Source organism: Tasmannia lanceolata, unplaced genomic scaffold, assembly GCF_043159265.1.
Source record: "Tasmannia lanceolata isolate RefF3 unplaced genomic scaffold, GAP_Taslan_0.1 ptg000005l, whole genome shotgun sequence".
In the NCBI taxonomy this organism is placed as follows: domain Eukaryota; kingdom Viridiplantae; phylum Streptophyta; class Magnoliopsida; order Canellales; family Winteraceae; genus Tasmannia; species Tasmannia lanceolata.
This window is the reverse complement of record NW_027518682.1, coordinates 13,146,612-13,170,429: the sequence shown is the minus strand read 5'-3', so window position 1 is coordinate 13,170,429 and position 23,818 is coordinate 13,146,612. Positions and strand designations below refer to the sequence as shown.

Here is a 23,818-nt window from a genome sequence, read left to right as displayed (position 1 = left end):
ATGGTATGTAGAGTGAGAGGATTTTGCTAGCGACCATAAGCGGACTGGCTGGGGCAAAAGAGAGCTGCCACATAGGTTAACTTTTTGTCTTATTCATTTAATTCATGTGGCTGCCCTCTCATGCAACAGCCAGCTGCGAAATGCCTTTCCGCAATGGTCCCTAGCAAATCACATAATGAGAATGCTAAACTGCATATAATAAACGCAGTGATACTTGCAAGTTGCAACTAAGTTGTGGGCATCATATATTTGCGTAGGCCCCACCCCCTAAAGTGAGCCTATCAAAATATCTTTTGAATCATCAAACCATGTGGGCCCCACTGTAAAATTTTAAAAATACTTACCATATATATACAACTCGCCACATGTTACCATCCAAACCGTCCATTTGATGGGCCACAACGAAAATAAGTTGTGCCCAAATATCATCTCTATAGGAAGATCCCAACCGTCCGATCTATAGAAGTTTCAATTGAAATTCTTGGTATTATCAACGGGAAATGATATATAATATTCATCCTCTTCTCTTCACCAGACCATTATTACTGCTCTTTTTACACTAGAAGGGGTTGGCCCAGGTAGAAAAAGGGGCAAATGTTTCATTTACACTCATTAACTCTCTCTCAAGTCTCAACACGCCAAATCCTATCTCCTTTGTCCTTGCATATGGATTTTTTCCCCTCTCCCTTTCTTTCGATGGATTGAAAACCTTCTACACCCCTTTCTTCTACCCTACTCTTACCCCATTTTAACGACCCCATCCTTGTCCAAACCCTAAAATCTCATCTTCCATGGAATACACACGACTAGTTTCAACTCTCTCCGGGCTTGCCCTAATTTCATGACCACTTCCTCTTCCAAACCCTAGAAATTTTCTAGCTATGGAGGGCTCTGTTGAAGATCTCGGAGCCCCAGACTCATGGGAAATTCCGGATTTGGACGTGAGAATGAGTAGATTGTTGGTCTCTTGCAAGAAAAATCCGACGATTCCTTCGTCTTCTTTAGGGTTTCCTGAATTTGTTGAGGAATCTTCCCCAGCAGCTGCCCCAGATTGCTCTTCATCCTCATCCGACGCCCTTAATCAGGTGGATCAGTTCCTTAGGGAAGCTTTGCAGAATCCTCGTGAGCGCCTTTCGAGTAAGGGTTTTGATCTCTTCTCTCTCTTTTTGAAAATTAGGGTTAAGATCTGGTTTCTAATATGAAGTTAGCTTTTGATCTCTCTCTCTCTCCGTTTTCATACAATTATGCTCTCTCTCTTTGAAATTAGGGTTAATATCTGGTTTCCAATATGAAGTTATTTTCAGTGCAGTGATTTTGAAGTATTTTCCAATCTGAAGTTATTTTAAGCTGAGATATTATTCTCAGCTGAGTGATTTTGAGATTTTTTTTTCAGCTGAGAGATTTTGAAGTTGTCTGTTTGAAGTTCGGTAAAAGTGCTTTAGAAAATTTCTAGGCACCTGTACAATTAACTTCACCATGGGTTAGTAGTCTTCTACTAAAGAATTAAGTTGTCTTAGAAAGTTTTCTGGTAGATTGATTGTCAAATTAGCTGTATATGCACTATGTAATTTCCTCAATCATATTATACAGACGGTGTTAAGTGTGCTGATGGAATATTTTGTTTGTAATCCACATTTCTTTTTACAAAGACTTGCTCCATGAGGGTTGAACTTCATGTTATAGTGGTTATGACATAAATATTTTAGAATTGGTTTTATTGGTTTGATGTGATCCCAGCTAAAAAATGGAAAATAAAAATATGCAAACTGTGTTTGTTGAGATTGGAGTAATGTGAGCTACATCAAAACCCCAATTCGAGTTATTTCTTGTTGTCTCTCTTAACTTCTCTGCCCCAATGACGAAAGCACGCATGTTTTCATAGCAATAGTTGTGCATGCTTATTGCTTTCTACATTGGTTTCTCCATGTTATATGTACCAAGTTAGAAGATTTATATCCAATGTTCTTATTTTTTTAGTAATTTAAAAAAGTTCGTATTTTTTAAGGCCCTGTTTGTTTAAGATTATGACAACTGATTGTCAGTGCCAAACCAATTATTGAACTTAAAATTACGTTGAAATTTGAGTCCAATAATCAGTTTGGCACTCACAATTGGTTGTCATAATCTTAAACGAACAGGGTCTAAATATCCTACCATCCCCTCTATCTATTGCATCAGTTGCATGATTTTGATTTCTCCCGTGTATAATTTGATGATTTCATGTAATGGAGTTAAGTTATTACTGAAAGGCTGAGGCGGCCGCAAGTAACTACTGTAGTGCGGTAGAGATTGAGTCTCATAGCACCTTTAAATAGCGTCAATCGGAAATGAACTCAAGAAGTTAGCAGTGCTTTTTTAAATGGTATAAAGTTGGCAGGCTACAGTCATTATAGTGGAGAAGGAGGTGACAATCAGTTCTTTTATTGAATTGAGCTTGTCTATGAACTTTTGGTAGGATGGTGTCATTTTAGAATCCCTGGATAGGAAATGTAAAATTTGTTGAAGTTTTTTAAAATATCGTAAGTAACGGGTAAACTAATTAACACACATTGAAGTTAGGGGTGCAACTCGGGTCGGGTTGGGTCGGGTTGAGGCCAACCCGACCCAACACGAAGAACCCATGTTTCCAACCCAACCCGACCCGATTTCCAACCCGGCTGTGTTCAACCCAACTCAACCCGAATTGCAATTTTCTCAACCTGACCCGATTTCCAATTCACAACAAAAAAAAAAACACAGCTTAACTGCCATATTTGATTTGAATTTCACCAAACTCACAACCATTTGATAATTGATATGAGTTAACCACAATGTTTAATCAGAGAGCATAACTATTTGAATGAATTCCACCAAACTCACAACCAGTTGAATAGCCGTTGGTGCATGAACACAGTTCTGATATGTAATGCAAAACCATCAAGCCTCTTATAATATAATTTGCAATTTTCCCACATGCATCAAAACATCATAGTGCTACACACTGAAAAGACATATGGGATACTGAAAACATCACAAGGAGGAGGTGAAGCCGCGGACCAGAGACGTGGAGATGATTCCATGCCGTCATGACGTGGGGTTAGGGTTTTGTTGGTAAAGGAGAAAAGAAGAAGAAGTTTAGATCTTAGGGTTTCTACTTTCTACTGTTTAGTTTAGGGCTTATATTTGGGAAAGAGAAAAACTAAAAATGACATAAATAGTCAAAGAGAGTAAAGCTGTAAAGAGAGTACGAGACCTGCTTTCATTGCTTTGCCAGCTGTGAGTCACTTTCACCAAAAGTTTAAAATTTTACAAAGATATGTCTAAAACGATAAAACCATATTTATTAATAAAAGTTGAAAAAATATAAAAAACTTCACAAAAAGTCGGGTTACGATTCGAGTTGGGTTGCCCGGTACCCCAACCCGACCCAACCCGACCCAACCCGATTTGCAAATCAGGTTATAAAACTCCAACCCGACCCACAACCCAACCCAACCCGGCAAAAAACCGGGTTGAACCTGTCGGGTTCAGGTTGAGCCCAACCCAAGTTGCACCCCTTTGAAGTCACTCAAATTTGCCCATCCAACTTCAGTTTGCATCAATAGATTGATCATTTTGATCTTGCTTTAATATTGTGTTATGTTTCCTTGTGATAGGTATTAAAAGTAGGTGTTTGTCTTCAGCTGAGATATGTTTTGGTTTTTTTTAGGTTTGTTGGCTCGGGGTCTGGAGGGCGTGAGAGGGCGGTGTGCGGGGTAGAATATATCTTTATTTGAGGTATTAGGGTTAGTTAGGTGTGTGCGATCAAGTTTGTTACTGGCAGGATGCAAGAATTATCCTCTCATTCTTGTAGACTTTGTACGTGTTATTAGAGATAAAGGGGTTATGGGTTTCTGATCTCAATGTTAAGAGACGGGTGTAGGAGTGTAGGGTGGTTTAGTCTTTGCTCTTTAGAAGGATATTGTAATATGAGGAGTTCCATTAAAAAAGATAAGGAGTATTGGTCCCTTCTTAGGTTATTCTCTTTTCTTGACAGCGTGCATATGTTCTTATTGCACGTTGAGTACGAGTTCTAGAGTTGGGATAGCAAATGATGTTCTAATGGGCTTTGCCTCATGCTATAGATAATCAATTGGTGTTTGTGAGCTAATTTGCGCCTACAGGTCCCCATTAGCATTTAGTAAACTAGATAGATGAAAAGGGCGAGCGAAAAAGGGCTGTCTTCTCCGGCGAGCTTCATTCATCCGGCTAAGAGGTGCGCCGGTGTCTCCATGGGTTTGTTTTGGGTCAGAGTCTGAAGAGCTTGGACTTGTTTCTCTCTTCGCAGTCCGTGTCGGAGTAGGGTCTCGGGATCTTCTTCGGCTGTATCTCTTTCTGTTGAATATTCCTGTTCGGATTCTTCGTCGTTTTCTTCTGATTCTCCTTCGTGCTCTTTCCTTTGCGAGTTTTCTCTCAGCTGCCTTTCTTCTTCATCTGAGTCAATCGTTTCCGATTCCTTTTCAGTTTCTTCTTCTTCCCCCCCTCTTCGTCTTCTTCTACCTCCTCTGCTTCCTCGCCTTCCTCTTGTGTTTCTCCTGGTTCCTCGTTTGTTTCCTCAGTCCTTAAGTCTCCGGGTAGTGACTCTTCTTCCTCCGTTTCTTCGGAGGAGTCTGTTTCTATCAGGTAAACTTCTGGTTCCTCGATTTCTTCATTGAAGTCTGTCTCCTCGTCTGGGCTGCGTGGGTTTGAATCTGAGTCTTCAGAGGAATCACTATTATTTTGGCCTCTGCACATTGAGTTGGTGGGTTTTGTGTTCTGTTTATTAGCTTTTGGATGGATCCTTCGGTTGTTGCCACTGGGGCCAATAAAATCCCTATTCGTGACCGAGGAGTTTCTCGATGGAATGATGCTGGTGTGGGCTCGAGTTTTGGTCGAGGAGGGGTCCTACCCAAGTGGCATCAGGTGAAAACTAAGCGCTCTGCTCGAATGGAGAAGGCTAAGGCTCGTCGATTGGCTGGTGGGTAGGGAGATTGGCGTTGTATTAAATGTAAGTTTCGGAACTTTCAGAGAAGAGTAGTGTGTGAGAACTGTAATAAAATCTGGTCTGGGTTGGATTTTAACTTTCCTATGGAATATCGGAAGAACCGTTTGATGAGCAGAGCTCCTCTGAGAACTGTTAGGTGTAATGGCACCGTGTCGATTAGGGGTGGCCCTGAGGCCTTACGGATTACGGAAATCATCCGGTATATCCTTAAAAATGGACTCTTTTTCTCTGAAATCAATTTGCAATGCCGATTTGAGCCTTTGGGGTAAAATCAGAGTGGTTTGGTCCGGGAATGTTCCTGCATTAGAAGATTGGCTCATGAGAAAAGGAAGATTGGATAACAAGGTAGTCATTCATAAAATCGATTCTAATGAGGTGATGGTGTTTCCACCGATCGGTGTTAATCTTGCGAATATTCAAAACGTATGGCAATCTGTTGTGAATTCACCTTTCGTGGATCTTTTACCTTGGGCCATAAAATTCCCGAAGGAGGGGTCGCCGGAGTGGTGGAATTTCACGGGAGTCCCGCCGGAAGCCTAGGATTCAAAAAATTTTAAGTCGTTAGGAGCAAGAATTGGTAAAGTTATTTTTCTAGATTCTCCTTGTGAATCTGGAAAAGGGTATTCTTGCGCTCGGATTCAGATAGCATCGGTGGGAGATACTGGTGAATCCATGGTGATTCCGGCTTCAATGGATGGTGCAGTTATGTGGATTAGGGCTGAAAGAGATGCCTATTTATCTTCTTTAGAAGTTGGGGAGAGTGATGGTGGTAGTTCAGATAATTATGAGGAGTCATTTGGCTCGGTTTACACGGATAGTCAGGAGAGTAATGCTGGTTCAGAGTTCTGTGTGGAAGATGATGAGGTGGCGCATGTTAGCAGCGTGGCTAATCGTACGCTAGAGGTGGAGCAAGTTAGCAGTTGCGTGTGTTGTGATCCTGATGGGACACAAATTAGCGCTTCATTTGAATTTCAAAATGTGTCTCCACCTGTCTACAGATGGAGAAGTATCTATGGTTCCAAGGGCTCTGATTTTATCCAAAGGCCAAGATTATCCTGGGAAATAAATAGCTTTGAGGATATTATCGAGGCTCTTTCCCCCAGATTTTCGTGTGTCACTCCCTCGAGTGTAGCACCTGGGCCTCGTGTATTGAGCCATCTGGGCCTGGTTCCTAACCCCAGTTATATTGGGCCGGTTTCTGTGGGTCATTTGGTTCGTCCGGGTCCATGTCTTGACCCCGAGTGCATCTCGCCTCTTTCGATTATACACGTCTTCCATTCGCGGGCCCAACTCCTCTCATTTTCTTTTGGTGGCGTTTCTAGTCCATCTCGGACTTCTTTTGGCCAAGGAATATATGCTTCTAATTGCTCTGCAAAGAGCCATGTTTTCTCTGATTTGTCTAGGCGTTTGGTGTTTGAAGAGGTTGATGATCCTACCCACTCAGGGGTTCAAAGGGTGGATGGGGAGGCCCTGGATGACTCCGATATCAGCAAGGAGGTGATGGAGATTCCTAACTCGATCAGGAGTTTGATAGTATATGACCCCCTTAATACGATCCAGAGGCTTCATCGTTCGGAGCTGCTCGTTATTCCTTATTCGGTTGGTTCAGGTGGAGTATTTGGATCACCTGAGGACACGATCTGCATTATGGAGGCTATTACGGTAGAGGTTCTGGTTAATCACACGGTTATGCTAAGTAAGAAGCTTGGTTTCATATATCCAGGCTTGGAAGATTACTTTAGGCAAATGATTAGAGAGGCGGAGTATCGTGAACAGAGCCACGACAAAGTATCGGGGGTTCCATCTTCTGGAACCCTTACCAGAAAGGAGAGGGAGTTAAAAAGGCTGCAATATGCTGTTAACTATGAAGGTTTCTTGTCTGGCAAAGCCAAGGTGGCGGGACTTGCTGAGCAGAAGAAGAATCTTCTTAGAAATGGAGGAAGGTTCTCTAAAAATGGTGTTTATATGAAAATTCTGTCTTGGAACATTAATGGTTTGGGGGCGCTAGAGAAGAAGGTGCATCTGAAAGATATAGTGGTTAATCAAAAGCCGGATGTTGTTTGTATCCAAGAAACAAAATTAGGTTCCATTGATAGAAGGGTGGTAAGGACGGTGGGAGGTTGCGCAAATTGGGATTTCTCCTATATCGAGTCTATTGGGGCTTCTGGGGGTATTCTTATTTTGTGGAATGGTTCTAAATGGCAAAGCGCGGAGGTTCTGAAAGACAAATTTTCTCTATCTGTTTTATTTCGAAAAGTAGAGGATGCTTCTTCGTGGTTTTTTTCCGGGGTGTATGGGCCAGTTGTAGGGAGTGAGAAAAAGCTGTTGTGGGAGGAACTGGAGAGGGTAGGGGCTCTCGGTCTGATCCTTGGTGCATTGGAGGTGACTTTAATGAAATTAGATCGGTCAATGAGCGTATTGGGTGTAGGAGATCCAATTTGAATATGCAGTTGTTCTCTGATTTTATTGCTAAGCATAGCCTTATTGATCTGTCTCTATCAGGTGGTAGATTCACTTGGAATCGAGGGGAGAGCCATAGTTGCATTGATCGTTTTCTTATTTGTCCTAGCTGGTTGAATCTGGTTCCCGAGGTTTTTCAATGGATTATTCCTCGCTCTGTTTCGGATCATTGCTCGTTGCTGCTGGATCCGCGACAGGAGTCATGGGGGCCTAAGCCATTCAGATTTGAGAATGCTTGGCTTTTGGATCCTAACATGGAGTTGAGGTTGGGAGAGTGGTGGTCTTCTCTTTCAGTGCAAGGTCAAGCTGATCTCATTATTAGTATGAAGTTAAGGTATGTGAGGGCTAAACTCAAGATGTGGGTAGAGGAGACTAAAGTGGTTAAGGTGGCTAGAAGAAGGTGGCTGGAGAATTTTATGAGGGAGGTTGAATTGGAGTTTGAGGTTGGTTTGGCTTCCGAGGTCGATAGAGTAAAATTAGGCTGTGCTAAAGAAGAGCATAGAGGTATTTTATTGAGGGAGGAGATGGTATGGAAACAGAGGTCTCGGGTGAAATGGTTGTTAGAGGGGGACAGGAACACATCATATTTCCACGCCATAGCGAGCGCCCGTCTCAGGTGTAACAGGATTTCTGTTCTTAATGTGGATGGAAGGATGCTTGAAGACAAGGAAAGTATTACTAAAGCTATCATCGAATTCTATGACTCATTGTATTCTTCGGAGGATGTTACTCGCCCTATTCCGGAGGGTGTGATGTTTAATGTGTCGTCTCTTGATGAAAAGTATTCTTTAGAGGTTCCTTTCAAAGAGGAGGAAGTTAAAAAAGCTGTGTTCTCGATGAGTAAGGATAAAGCTCCCGGCCCCGATGGGTTCTGTTTAGCCTTTTTTCAAGCCTGCTGGGAATTTGTTAAGGAGGACATTATGCTCTTCTTTCAAACTTTCTTTGATGGATCTCAGCTAGATCGTAGTACTGGTTCCACATTCATTTCCCTTCTTCCTAAAATTAAGGGAGCTGTAAAGGTGACGGATTTTAGACCTATCAGTTTGGTGGGTTGCCTTTATAAAGTGCTTGCAAAGGTGTTTTGGCTGAGCGGCTCAAGGTGGTGATGCCTTCTGTCATCTCTGAGGTTCAAAGTGCCTTTGTGTCCAAGGGGCAGATTCTGGACTGTGTCTTATTGCGAATGAAGCTATTGATTCTCAAAGGTGGTCCGGAGTTGGCGGAATTATCTGCAAGTTGGACATGGAAAAAGCTTATGATAGAGTGAACTGGAGTAGTTTGGACTATGTTATGGGGCGGATGGGCTTTGGGGACCGATGGAGGGGATGGATTAGAAGGTGCGTTGAATCCGCCTATTTTTCAGTGCTGATCAATGGATCTCCGAAAGGTTTTTGAAGTCCTCAAGGGGGTTGAGGCAAGGGGATCCTCTCTCCCCTTTCTTGTTCGTTATAGTAGCTGAGGCACTGAGCAGGCTTATGGCATCTGGGAGTGGGCTTGGGCTGTTTCAGGGTTTTAGAGTGGGGAGGGAGAAGGTGGAAGTGTCCCATTTACAATTTGCTGATGACACCCTGCTTTTCTGCCGACCGGATGAGGCATCTATTTTGAACTTGAAGGCAACTTTAAGATGTTATGATCTGTTCTCTGGCCTGAAGATTAACTTCCATAAATCGTGTATGTTTGCTATAAATTTGCCTTTGGACCAAGCTTCCTGTTATGTGTCGATTCTTGGGTGCAAGTTGGAATCCTTACCTTCCACATATCTGGGTTTACCTCTTGGGGTTGGTCAACCTGGAAAAACTTATGGGACCCGGTGGTGGAGAGAATCAAAAGGAGACTGGATACTTGGAAGAGGAATTTAATTTCAAAAGGTGGGAGATTGGTGCTTGTGAAGGCGGTTTTGGCCAATATTCCCACGTAATTCCTTTCTCTCTTCAAATGCCCAGTTAGTGTGGTTTTGAGGATTGAACAATTCCAGCGTAGATTTCTGTGGGGTGGTTCCGGGGATTCTGCGGGTATTCCCCTAGTAAAATGGGAGGAGGTCTGCTTTCCTTTTAAAAATGGGGGGTTGGGGATTCGAAAAATTAAAGAATTCAACCAGGCTCTTCTGGGCAAATGGCTTTGGCGGTTTGGAATCGAGAAAGATCAGTTCTGGGTTAAAGTGACTAGCAGTAAGTACGGTGCTAAGGTTGGTAAGTGGGATTCGGGGGATTTGTTTTCTTCTAAAGGGTTAACTGTGTGGCGGGACATTCTGGCCTAAATTTGTCAAGGGTACCAGATTCAAGATTTACTCTGGGGATCGAGTTAGATTTTGGTTGGACGCCTGGTGTGCGTCTGAGCCTTTGAGTTCTCTGTTTCCAGATTTATGCAGGGTTGCTCTTAATAAGGAGGTCCTGGTCAAAGATTGCTTCGTGCGGGAGAATGGGAGAGTGTTGTGGATGCCAGCATTCTGCAGAAATTTCTTCGAGAGAGAATTGGAGACTCTGACTCATCTATTCCAAATCATAGAGTCGTGTTATTTAAAGAGATCTGGGGCTGATATGAGAATTTGGATATGGGATAAGTCCGGTTTCTTTTCTATCAAGTCCTTTTATTCTCACCTCCTTATTTGCCCTAATCCTTCTATCTTGGCCAATGTTTGGAAATCTCTGTCCTCCTAGGGTTTTTTTTTTGGATGGGTGGTTTGTAGAGATAGGATTCAAACCATTAGCTTCCTTAGGCGAAGGGGGATGATGCTGATTGATCATTGCCCTTTATGCCTTTTGGACGGGGAATCGGCTAGTCATCTTTTTATGCATTGCAGTTTTGCTCGATCGGTATGGAGTCTGATTTTGGCTAGATTCGGTTTGAGTTGGGTATTTCCCTTCTCAATTTTGGATTTGCTTGAAGCTTGGGAATGAGTTCCGTGGAAGAAAAAAGGGAGAATTTTGTGGCATTTGTGTTTGTTTTCTACGTTTTGGGAGATCTGGAAAGAAAGGAATGCTAGAGTTTTTGAAGGGGTTCACAAGCCTGCTCATCGAGTTTATGTTAATATTATTGCCGCTGTTAGGGTAAGGTGTTTACCCTCTTTTCAGTTTGTGTCCGCTTATGATTTATGGGAAGGCTGGAGTATCATCTGTTTGGAGAAGGTATCTTGTCACAAGGTGGTGCAAAAGTGGATCCCGCCTCCATCTGGTTGTCTGAAAGTTAACTTTGATGGGTCTAGCTTTGGTAATCCGGGTCCGGCGGGTATTGGTGGCCTGTGCCGCAATTCTTTCGGTACATCTCTATGGGCTTTTTCAGGTCCACTTGGGGTCTGCGATTCCAGTGAAGCTGAGGTTAGAGCCGCTTATGAGGGTATCAAGCATTTGGATAGGGGGGTCCTGGATACATCCATTGTGGAGGGAGATTCTTTAAACATTATTAGATGGCTTCGGGGATCTGCTAAGCCCCCTTGGAGATTTTGGTCTCTGTTCGATGAGATAGATGACTTAGTTGGTGGGTCATCCATTGCCTTTCAGCACGTGCGCAGATCAGCAAACGGGGAAGCGGATTGTTTTGCTAGGGAAGGTGTAGTGAGGGAGGAGCTGGAAATCTTTGATTTCCTCCCTCCTTGAGGGTGCTTGTATTTTTGCTTTTTGTTTGCTTTTCTGTTGTTTTTTTTGTTCTCCTTGGTCCTCTCTTTGGGTGACCTTCTTGGTCCTCCCTTTTAATATATTTGATGGCCTTTCAAAAAAAAGAGGTTAAGATTGTCCTAAAAAAAAAGGTTGGCTTAGCACGAGTGTGGCTTTCATGTTCAAATGGGGGATAATGCGTCTTGAATCTACTTGGTACGGGTGAAGGAAAAGGAAAGAGACACCGATAACATTTGGAATCTGGATGATATACCGCTTAGGTCATTCGAGTCACTAGTTACTTGACACAAGGTGAAGCAATTGATAGTGTCAGGTACCAAGGTAGTGGCTGTAGGGTGAAGAGTGGCAGAGCACTAAGGTACTAAAGCATGGGGTAAGAAAGTGAAGGTATTTGGTATCCTGAGGGATTTGGGATATAGTTATACCACAGGAGAAGACTTGCGTGAATGCTGAGGTACTTGATGGCCAAATTCATAGGATGGTGAATGGAGCTATGTTTTGGGAGGGATTTGGGATATAGTTATACTACAGGAGAAGACTTGTGTGAATGCTGAGGTACTTGATGGCCAAATTCATAGGATGGTGAATGGAGCTATGTTTTGGGACTTGTAGCTCACTTAAGGACTTACGTAAGCATCGAGATCGATTTTGTTTTATCTTTGATGAGTTCATTGAGGTTGGTCTGGTCATAGACTTATCACATATGGGGATTAACTTGGCAAAAGCACAAGGCATTGCGATTTGCTTTTAAAAACGATTTCTCAACATGTTACATAGAATTAACAGAAATTGAATAGATAAAGGTGTTCCACTTAGAATAGGTTTCTAATTGAGTAGGCACCCTTTTTATATTATTATAAAGAGTTACAAGACAAAGGGAAAGAGATGAGAAATAAGAATTGAGGGCCTAGGTTAATTACTTTTTTTTAAAATCTTGGTAATGATCACAAGGTAAGATAATGATGTGTTTAGAGGCAATGCTTGAACCGATGGTGGCCCACAAATCGATGGAGCCAATCACTGTAAAGTGCCTTGTATACAATGGGATTGTGCTCTGTGTAGAAAGTTCTTAACAGAATCACTTGCTAGAAAGTATCACTTGCTATTAAAATATCATTTTGTTCTTAATAGAATCACTTGCTAGAAAATATCATTTCCTTCTCCATCTTTTCATATTTCTCGTCTCATGTTTCTTTTCTTGTTGAGAATAAAGTTTCACTCAATAGAAAGCCTATTATAATAGCAATACTTATTTTTTTTTGAAATTCAGTGCATTTTATGTTGAAACACCTAGACTCTTGAGTAGAAGAATTACGAACGCTATGTAACCTGCTAAGAAACATTGCTTATCACACTTCCCAACAATGATGAAAAGTGGTGTGCTTTTGAGGAATATGATGACACACTTTCTTTATGCATGTTGGTAATTTTTATCTTTTGAGTTATGTGCATGTCTTATTTGTTTTGATTGAGTAATTATTCGATTATCTAATATGGAGTCATTGTAGTTCTATGTATTAGAGTGTTGAGTCACAGCATTTTCATTCAGTCATTAAAAGGAAATATTTATTAATGGGACCCTAATTAGTTTCCAAAAATTATATGCATGATATGATTTGAGTGGATAATGCCACACTGCTACTATCACATGCCAACGCATGGATGGGATTAGTGCCTTCAGTACTAGGATGTCCTCACTTTGTATCAGGTTGTTAGGTGGTCCTCAAGTGCTCTTTCTCCTTCAATTCATACTCAATACAAATATGAGCATGAAAATCCAGTTCATAGTTGGTAAATTGTCATGTGAAGAGTGCATGTGAACTGGATTTTCACATGGTTGGTACCAGACCAACTAATAAAACCATAAATTAGTTGGAGGAACAACTTTTCTCGCCAAATCAGAAACCCCCATACAGCTATTTTTTATTTATGTTTTCAGCCCAGAAACTAGAGAACTATAAGGTTATACATATTGTTCCATTGGCTTTTGTCTCCTAACAAAAGGGCAGCAAAGGAAGGATGGGCTCATGGGCTCCAAATCTTCCTGATTCAAGGCTAACTGGTTGAAAACTTGAAATGGTTAATTTAGGTAAAAGCTGAGTGGTTTTTCATCTAAGCTTCGTAGTGCAAAAACTGTTTCTAGGGAAAACCGAGACCTGCAAGCTCCATTAAATCTCCCTTAACAGCTGTAATCTCTGTTTTATCTTTTCTTAATCTTTTATTTTTATAGGTTACTTCTTATTTATTTTGGGATATACGCCTTGTGGGTTTACTTATCCAAATTTGAGCAATTTCTAGCTGGTAGCGTCCCGTCAAATGTTATGCTTTTTGGAACTTAGCTTGGCCTGTCTTTTTCGACTACTTGTCCCTCGTCCCGCTAAATTTTCTTTCTCATGTCCAGTTTTGCGGATGGAACAAGATGTAGTGAAGTTCATTCGTGACCCCACACAACAGCAACTGGAATTTCAGCAGCTTCCAACGTCTTATTTAAGGGCAGCAGCACACCGTGTAGCCCAGCATTACTACCTACAGTCAATGGTCATCTTAGACAACAATTTACCTGATGGATCCGGATCTAGAATTGTTGCTCGCAAAACTTCTGAATGCCGGTTGCCTTTGGTTCGTCTCGCCGACATTCCTGTAGATCTCCCACAGGAAGATAACAGCAATGCTACTAAGGTTGCAATCAAACAAAGACCACAGAAGCGGTTGCAAACTAACAGTAGTGCGAATACCCATTCTTCCAAGGCAAATCACTCAAAAAGTGTGGAGGAGAGGAAAGATGAATATAACAAAGCACGTGCCCGGATATTTAGTGCTAATAGCAGTGGGGACTTTGTGGATAAACCAGAGGGTGAATCCACTTTGCCACATAGTTTCCAACACTCTCCTTCCTCGACACCAGCAAGGGCGGGGGAGAAATCTGGTTTTGAAGGACGTGAAATTAATCTTTGCAGGGTTTCAGGTGAATCCTCTGAAGGCAGCAACAGTGCATCAAGTAGAAATAGGCCAGAGAAGGAGCTTGTCACTAGATACCAGACAAACAATAGAGTTGCCATATTTCGTGACCGTGAGGTGGACCGTAAGGATCCCGATTATGATAGGAGCTATGATAGGTACTTTGAGTCTTTGATTTGTGCTGATGTTGATATCTTGCTTTTGGGTTATTTGCAAAATTTGAATATCTGCTCTCATGATAAGCTGCTTTCAATACTAATGGATAATTCTTGGTTAATATTTAAATGATTTATTATACCCCATGTCCATGGCACTAACAATCCTTCATGATTCTCTTAATTTATTATACCCTATGTCCATGGCACTAACAATCCATCATGATTCTCTTTGCTGCCTTTTTAAGTGACCAAAACCTCTGTTTTCTTCCAAAAAATGATCCCAAATAAATGCCCTTTTTTACTTAGTGTATAAGCCTATTATCAAAATTGGTTCTTACAAATGCTCATTATGAGCTACATTGATAATTTTCTTTCTTTTGCAGGGTAAGCATTTTTTTTTTTTTGAAAATGATAGCCAATTTATTAATAGAAAGACCAGGGTGGTCAAGTTACAAAGAAATATACATCAACGAGAGGAACATATACAATAATAAAACGAAAAATTAAGGTGGAAGAGAGTCGAATAGAGCTAATTTTGAGACTCCCTCTCTGGCTAGATGGTCGGCCACACCTGGTTAGCAGAGCGGCAGATATGGTGGAAAGACCAAGGAAAACGAGCCATCCAATCAAACATTTCGTCAGAGAGGTTGTCGAGATGCCATGTGGGGTTTCGTTCTTTCTTGAGCCACCTAATGACATTCAAGGAATCTCCTTCTATTACCACATTTTCTACCCGGCGTATAGTCAACAATTTCATGCCTTGATATGCCGCTCTCACCGCCGCGTCCGTAGCACCAGAGATCCCAATAGGGCCAGCAAAGGCCCACAACACCGCTCCCTCACTGTTCCTAAGCGATATTTTAAGTGCCAGTTTTAGAATACATCCATCGCCGAGGAAATAAAACCTTGTCGGTTTTGATCATTAGATTTCAGTGAAAATCCTATAAAATCACAGAAGTTTATAAAAATGCATACCAATGATGGGGATTTAAGATGAAATTTCATGAAAAGCTAATAAGCATAAATACACACTTTCCCTTAAAAAAAGCATAATGCACACTTAAAAAAATTAGATAAGCAAGATAACCACTTATAATGATTTACCAAGCTCAAATACCTAATCCCATATGTTTTTTTTCTCTTTTGAATAGTAATTGATTTCATTAAAAAAGGGAAGACCGAGAGAGTCCCCCCACACACACCACATTACAAACACGCTCAGACAGAGAAAAATACAAAAAAGAACTTACGGAGGAATAAAGTCGAAGAGCTCCAAAGCCTGCTTCACAGCCCCATCTTTAGCCAGCTTATCCGCTACTTCATTAGCAGATCTTCTTACGTGTTGATACACCGTAGCGCACCTCACCGTAATATCCTTTGTTTCATCAAAGAAGCGAAGAAATCTCCGAGGAGGAACCAAAGAGCCCTAAAGCCACCTAATGACATTTAATGAGTCATCTTCCACAATAGTGCTAGCCATCCTTGCTCTCCCCATGAGTAACACACCTTGATGAGCTGCTCTAACTTTAGCTTCGTTTGAATCAGCTACTCCGAGAGGCCCGGAATAAGCCTTCACAACTTCCCCAGAGGAAATCCTCAAAACACCCCCGATCCTGGCTAGACTTGGGTTACCCAAGCTAGACCCATCAAAATTCAATTTTGGAGAAGCCGACAGGTGGATTGACCCACTTCTGAACAATTACAGGATTGCGAACCTGACTGTTACAGACCACCCCCCACCCCTCCCACAAGTCGTATGCCGAAACAAATTTTAACATTGTCAGCGACCTAGCCCAGGAAATCGATAACGCAACAACCTTAATATATAGGAAGAAAGAGGACTTAGCACGACCTTCGAAAATCCTGTTGTTTCTTTTCGTCCATAGAACCCACAATGTGGCCAGTAAAGCAATCGAATACAAAACCTTCCATTTTTTCCTCCAGGGCACAAAAGACCAACCTTCAAAGAGATCCTTAATATTGGAAGGAAACACCCACGCCATGCCGAATCTCGACAAAACCCCTCCCCAAACCGCCCGAGCTACTTTGCAATGAATAAATAAATGATCTACCGACTCCACAGCTTCAACACACAAGGCGCAATGATCTACTTTAAGCATGTTCCTAGCCCTAAAAAAATCAACCGTTTGGATGCGGCTTCGAATCACCGTCCACCCAAAAAAGCAAATTCTAGGGGGGACCTTAATATTCCACACCTTTGCAACATAAAGATCTTCTTGGATCGGATTAAGACCCCTGAAGAAAGATTTTACCGAGAAGAAACCGGAAGAATCCCAAACCCATAACCTCTTATCCACACCTGAAGAGCTGATGTAAGTATCTTCCAATATCTGAAGTAACGATACCAACGAGGGCAATTCCCTATTGAAAAAGCTTCTACGGAATAGAGGCTTCCAGATGACTTTACCGTCCCTTCTCTTAAAACAATCTTTGACTAAAGCTTGCTTATCTGCTGCCACAATATAAAGATCAGGATATAAATCTCTTACATAACCTCTTATCCACACCTGAAGAGCTGATGTAAGTATCTTCCAATATCTGAAGTAACGATACCAACGAGGGCAATTCCCTATTGAAAAAGCTTCTACGGAATAGAGGCTTCCAGATGACTTTACCGTCCCTTCTCTTAAAACAATCTTTGACTAAAGCTTGCTTATCTGCTGCCACAATATAAAGATCAGGATATAAATCTCTTAAAGGAATGACGGAACACCATAACATGTTCCAAAAAGATATCCTATCTCCCAAATAAACTCTATATCTGACTCCTTGATCGAAACTGGAACTTAAACGCATAATATCCCTCCACACAGATACCCCTGGTTTGCTGAAACTGTTAAGAGATTTCCAATTACCTAAATCTACCCCGTATTCACCTCGAATGACTTTCGCCCACAATTGCGACTGCTCCTCGCCAAACCTTTACAGCCATTTCCCCAACAGAGAAACATTAACCTGTTTATCTTTTTTGATCCCTACACCCCCTCCTTTCACAGGTTTACAAACATCTTCCCACGAGACCAAGGAAAGGCTCCTCTTATCTTTTGATCCACCCCATAAAAACCTCCTCTGAATCAATTCGATACGCTTCACCACGCTAATAGGACACTTGAACAGAGATAGCTGGTAAATAGGAATATTGGATAAAACAGCCTTAATCAAAGTCAATCTTCCCCCTTTTGATACCAAATTCCTTTTCCAAGTGTCTAGTCTCCTTTCAATTCTTTCCACCATGGGAGTCCAAGCACCTAACTTAGGCCTCTCCCCTCCCAAAGGGAGCCCAAGATAAGAAGAGGGAAAACTATCCAAAAGACAGCCCAGTAGATTAGCCAAGCTCTTGGCTTCATCCTCTCCCACATTCAGCACATATGATTGAGACTTTGAAAAATTAGATCTTTGACCGGTAACAATTTCATAACACCTCAGCACTGCCTTCAGATTTAAAATCTGCAATACCTGGGGTGAACTAAATAATAGAGGATCGTCCGCGAATTGCAAATGCGACACCTCGACCCCATTTTGGCCACATTTTATCCCCTTTACTAGCCCCGTTGACTTTCCTTTCTCCATTAAAAGACTCAAAGCTTCAGCGACATCACAAACAGGAAAGGGGATAACGGATCCCCTTGACGCAAACCTCTAGACGATTTGAAAAAACCTTTTGGAGACCCATTAATTAGAATGGAAAACCAAGCCGATGATAAACAACTCTTTATCCACCCCCGCCACCTGTTTCCGAAACCCATTTTCCGGAGGAAAAAATCCAAACAATGCCATTCCACTCGATCATAAGCTTTTTCCATGTCGAGTTTGCAAACAACACCTGCAGTGCCCGTTTTAACCAACCAATCCACCGTTTCATTTGCCACCAAACAACAATCTAAAATCTGCTGCTGACTCACAAAAGCACACTGATTTTCTAAAATAATAAGGGGAAGAACCACTTTCATCCTGTCTGCCAATACCTTTGAGAGGACTTTATAAATGCATCCAACTAGACTAATAGGCCTAAAATCGGAGATCTTCACTGCACCTTTAATTTTGGGCACCAGCGCGAGGAAAGACGCACCGGCTATCCAGCTCCATTCCTTCGAAGAAATCCTTGAAGAATTTTAGGATGTCCCCTTTCACAAATTCCCAGCAAGATTGAAAGAAAGCAAGGCAAAAGCTATCCGGCCCCAGTGCTTTATCACGGTCCATCGAAAAAACCCCTTGCTCCATCTCCTCTTCCGAGAAAGGCCTTTCCAGAGCTAACCTACTATTCTCATCAAGCACTTTAAAATGAACATCCTCCAACTCAGGCTTCAACATGTCTTCCGAAGAGTATAACAACCTATAAAAGTCCAGAATTTCCTTGGTGATAACTTCCCTATTGTATGATAATGCACCGTCAACCACGAGAGCCTCTATATGATTGTTTCTTCTCCTGGCACTTGCTATGCTATGAAAGTAAGCCGTATTTTTGCCCCCCTCCTTCAGCCACAAAGCTCTTGATTTCTGCCTCCAAGATATTTCATCCTGCAATAAAAGACACCTGTGTTCTTCCTTAGTTCTACCCAACTCATACAGCTCTTCCTCTAAAGCAGTCCCGTCCTCGTCAGCCAAAGAGATAGCTCTAATTTTATCAAGAAGACACAACTTTCTTTCAGCTCTTGCCCTGTCCTGTTCGCATTCCACACTTTGAGTTTCTTTTTGATGGCTCTGAGCTTTTCTCCAATTACGTAATCAGCCGCCCCTTCAACCTTGTGCGATACCCACCAATCTCCCAACATCTCCTCAAACTTTGGAATTTCGAGCCAAGCCAAATCAAATCTGAAAGGAGAAGAACCCCAAGAATCCAATCTTGGATCAAGCATGATCGGGCAATGATCCGAGACCGAATGAATAAGAGGCTTTTGATATAATGTCGGAAAGATGGATAACCACTCTGCGCTAAACAAAAACCGATCAATGCGACTTTTCCTGTTGTTTCTAGACCAAGTAAATTTGGCCCCCGACAAAGGAATGTCAATCAATTCATTAGTAGCAATGAACTCGGAAAAATCACGCATGTGCTGATTGGATCTGTTACAACCCATATGATCTTCAACCCATCTAATTTCGTTAAAATCTCCTCCCACGCACCACAGGTGTTCCCACTTATTTCGGACTGTAGAGAGTTCTTCCCATAAATAAACCTTCTCATTGCGCACTGTGGGACCATATATACCTGTAAAAGTAACCAAAACTGGTTCCCCCACCTTCCTCAAAACAATAGAAATGGAAAATCTACCTATCCATGAATCTTGTACTTCCCATCTTGATTGATCCCACATAACTAGGATGCCCCCTGCGGCACCAATGACATCCAGAGATAAAAAATCCCAATTCGTATTCGCTCCTAAACTCTTGATTAAAGACCGATTCACCGACTCTATCTTTGTTTCTTGAATGCAAACTACCTCAGGTTTATTATGGTTTACCACTTCTTTTACTTGAGCCTTTTTTTCCAAAGACCCCAAACCATTCACATTCCAAGCAATTATCTTCATGGATCAACTGCATTCCAAGCAATTATCTTCATGGATCAACTGATTTGAGATCTTTAAGCCCCCTGGAACCTCTTCTTTTACTACTACTTTTTGAAACGCTGATCTTGCTACCAGAATACCCATCATAATTAACATCTGATTTGAGCTTGGCTAATTCCCTGAGCATCTTCTTGATTCCCTCCACACTGGAATGATTGGAATAACTCCTCTGATCCATTTCTCTTTCCTCCGCCACCCTAAACATATTCATTAACTGATCTTCCGGCCCTGAATAAGACAAACCCAAAGCCCTGCTAGTGGAAATAATGTGGTTCACAAACACCTCCAAAAGCTCACCTTTAGGGTCAACTCAGGAGATGGGATTAGGAATTTCCTCCTTAGAAATAACCATAGCTAGATTATTGCACAACTCATCATTCCGGGAGGATGATTCGAAACCCCGGCATGCTTCCCCACCGATACCCTCTCAACTATACATCTGCGCATTTCAGTCTAATGGTACATTGGATGGAGGGAGATCGGCAATTACCTCCACATTTTGCAAAGGGAACTGACCTTTAAACCCCCCCCCCCCCCCCCCCCCCCCCAACGAAATAACTTCACCTAAAAGTCCTACCGCATGGTTTTGTACTTCCCAAGAGGCTTCAGCAAAGTTTTCCATCAAATTGGTAATGAGATTAGATTGACACATATCTCCTTCAACCTTTTGATCCCCCAGACATGGTGCTTGAAGTAACGGAAAAAACTGGGCTTGCACAGATAGACTTAACGAGCGAGAAGAAGAACACTTTCCAATAGCTTTGAACCTGCTAGAAGAGCCTTCCCCGCCACACACTTCCCTTGGATGTGAGAAAGGAAGCCCATTTAACATATTGTCCATATATTCCACCACTGCAAGTGGGCTATGGGCCTCTAAGTAGCTTAGATTAAAAGGGTCCATCGACTAAGGTAAGCCCAAAGGAGTGGATTCTCTTAATGAGATGAAACAATTAGATCTAGAGATCCTAGAGATTGGAGAATACAAGGAAGACGAAACAGGACCCATCTGAAGAATATTGAAATCCGACGGTGGGGAATCATTCATTCTTATCAGAGGGGACAAAGACTTCACCAACTTCAAGGAACCTACTTCTGACGACCGCCGAACAGGAGACCTGTATAAGCTTTCCACGTAAACCCCCTGCATGTCAATCAAATCTTCGATGACATCGCCGCAAGCTACACCCTTAGCATGCAGACTACTTCCAGGAGAAAAAGACACGTCACGAGGCTGAAAAGACGAAGAAGCGTACGCCAGCTTTAAACCCTCTTGAAAGTTATTATGCGCATCCCTCTTCTCCGGCACGATTCCTCCATTAAAATCCATCGAACTAGACCAAAGTTGCGCAAATAGAGCCGCCGTCTCCTCCGACTCACGCACTGCAGAAAGCGAAGGCCGAAGAGAACATCTTGAAACCACCACCCAAAATACTGATTCATCTATACAAACCGGAAGTTTGATAATATCGGGAGCTGAATCGGACACCATTAATAATATCGAAGCTTGCACTTTTTTGGAATAATAAGGTATATTCTAACAACTACATGTCTACATATACATATGCTTCAATAAAACACACAACTGAAAAAGGCCACTCTATATGAAAGTACAATATAATGTTGGAAATTCATACGGTTTTTAACAAAAATAAATAAAATAACTATTTAAAAAAAAGACTCCGTTAATTGGTAAATATGACAAGAATAACATACATATAAAATAAATTAAAAGGTAGTATGCATATATGATAAATTTTTTTTTTTTTTTTTTTGACAAATAGAATTTTTTTTTTTATAAATATTTTTACCCATAATAAAAAATAATCAATTTTCAAAATAAAAAAGAAATCTGACTCCAATCAATAGATCAGGCAAGAAGAACTCACATATAATAAAATTAGAAGCTCCAATCCACTTTTTATTCGGAAATATACTTTTTCCAATTTTTAAAATCATACACCCATGAAAAATAAAAATTCATGCTCTAATCCACATGCAAACGCATCAAATCAACAATTAGTTAATGCGTTTGCATTAAACTTGGGGGAATGATTTTTTTGCCCCTTTAGGATTATGTGCCCCTCTTTTAACGTGAATTCTGGGCAGTCTAATGTTTTTTGACGTCAAATCACGTTAACAGGGGGGGGGGGGGGGGGGGAGGGGGGGCACATAATCCTACGGGGGAGGGGGGAATCATCTCCCTGAGGAAACAAACGCAAAAATCTAAAGAGTTAGACCACTTGGATGCCACGACATTACATTTGTGCTGACTAATTGACTAATTTTAAACAAATGGCACCATATGTTTTGGCAGGTATATGCAGAGATTTGATCCTGGGTTTGGGTTTAATGGAGGACCGTACACCATGCAGCCTATGTACTCACCTGCATTTAATTACAATACTGAATTTCCACAGCTTGGACCGGCTCACAGGCCTCCGATTCCCATTGAACACCAACCTAGGTCAATTCCTCAACATATGCAGGGATCTTGGGCCATAGCATCATCTCCTATTGGAGTTGGTTATGGTTCTCCTGACAGTATGATGGCACCTTTCAATCCAAATCATCGTGGTGTTCATTCCACATCTCCCATATATCTACATTCTTCGCAATATGCTTGTCCTTACCCTGGAATGACATTTGTCCATCCTCATGAACATGCTCACCAACCTTTTGCACAGGTAAGTTCATGTTCTGGGTTCACTTACACTTATTGGCGTGGGTGTGTGTGTGTGTGTGTGTGTGAGAGAGAGAGAGAGAGAGAGAGAGAGAGAGAGAGAGAGAGAGAGAGAGAGAGAGCTTATGGAATTGATTTCCTTGTGTTGGATTCTTGGTATCCTGTGAAAATTGTAGAATTGTCCTATAATTTATGCTTGCCTGCTTTCCTGCAGCCTCATCAGCCACAATCTGAAGCGAGTTTTGGTTTAGCCCGGCCCCGGTGAGGGGCGTGGGCCATGCCTGCACCTGCCAAGTAAGAATTTGAGCTCGAAATGTGAAAGATCGCAATTGCGATTGTGGTCTAACTGGCAGGAGAAGTGCAGGCATATATACTGAGGTTGACTGGGATTGCCACCTCTACCTTTGAACTGTCTCATTCTATTCCATCTTCCTCGGTTTTTCATTGCTGCTTCTTGGCATCTCCGATGCAGAAGCACACCTTGTTATGGCAGCTTAATTGTTTCGATGAGCTAAAAAAACCCTATTTTGCAACTGATGAGAAGCAATGAAGGCATTATCTGGAGCTAGGATGTATATACCTGACTGGAATGCAGGTACGGATAAAGCCCCTTTATCACATTTTTGTATTCTTATCTATAGTTTCTTCGAGTCTAGTTGATAGGTGTAATGGATATTTCACCCTATTTGAAATCTAAAGCAGTGTGTTTCTGCGTTTTCTTTTAAACAGCACCATGGACATCCATTTTTATTTCTGATTCCAGTCCGAGGGTAGGGTGAACTCATTTCTGGTGAGATGGTACCTTATTATTCGGCTCCTAGAAGTTATGTTGCAAGTCCAAGTCCTTTGATAAACTGTACTTTTTAACTTCTCTACTCTAGGGAGCACCGACTGCAGAATAAAAACAACTCCTTGTATCATATCCATTGTTTTAGTAAGAAATGTAATGTGCCCACTTATAATTCTCTTTATCAACCTAGTTTGTGGTGCTTTTCTAGCCTTGCAAGTCATGTTCAGTTTTGGTGCAAAAAGTTCAATGCGAGTGTTTTCACAACAGGATCTGTTCGGCTCTTCCTTTCAAAAAAAAAAGGGCGTAAAACAAATTTTATGCTGGGCATAATATTTGTTTTACTCCCATTTTACATCGACAGTAATGGAACTATAGTACAAAACTATAAATCAATTTTCAAAATAAAAATAAAAATAAAATAAAATAAAATAAAGTTTAATGAAATTTGTTACCATTGAAAAGAGTAAAATGAAACAAAATAAATACTTGCTGCTGATCTGATTAAGGACACTGAATCTTCCTCCCGTCCTCTGGCAATGTTAGGATTTGTTCTCTTACCTATTCAGTACTT

The 23,818-nt window shown here is 41.6% G+C and overlaps 1 protein-coding gene across 1 annotated transcript; it reads left to right on the top strand.

Moving 5' to 3' along the window:
* The first annotated feature begins 630 nt into the window (after positions 1-630).
* Positions 631-23,454, top strand: LOC143877558 (uncharacterized). Its single transcript, XM_077379687.1, has 5 exons — positions 631-1,137; positions 13,472-14,186; positions 22,092-22,461; positions 22,672-23,052; positions 23,187-23,454. Exons 1-4 carry the CDS (start codon positions 882-884, stop codon positions 22,720-22,722), a joined length of 1,392 nt encoding a protein of 463 aa, XP_077235802.1. The 5' UTR covers positions 631-881; the 3' UTR covers positions 22,723-23,052; positions 23,187-23,454.
* The last annotated feature ends 364 nt before the right edge of the window (positions 23,455-23,818 follow it).

What these genes read in the sequence shown, in the direction of transcription:
- LOC143877558 (XM_077379687.1), top strand. Translation starts at nt 882, where the DNA reads ATGGAGGGCTCTGTTGAAGATCTCGGAGCCCCAGACTCATGGGAAATT. An exon ending in TATGATAGGAGCTATGATAG is followed by an intron (nt 14,187 to 22,091) that starts GTACTTTGAGTC and finishes ATGTTTTGGCAG; the next exon opens with GTATATGCAGAGATTTGATC. An exon ending in CTCACCAACCTTTTGCACAG is followed by an intron (nt 22,462 to 22,671) that starts GTAAGTTCATGT and finishes GCTTTCCTGCAG; the next exon opens with CCTCATCAGCCACAATCTGA.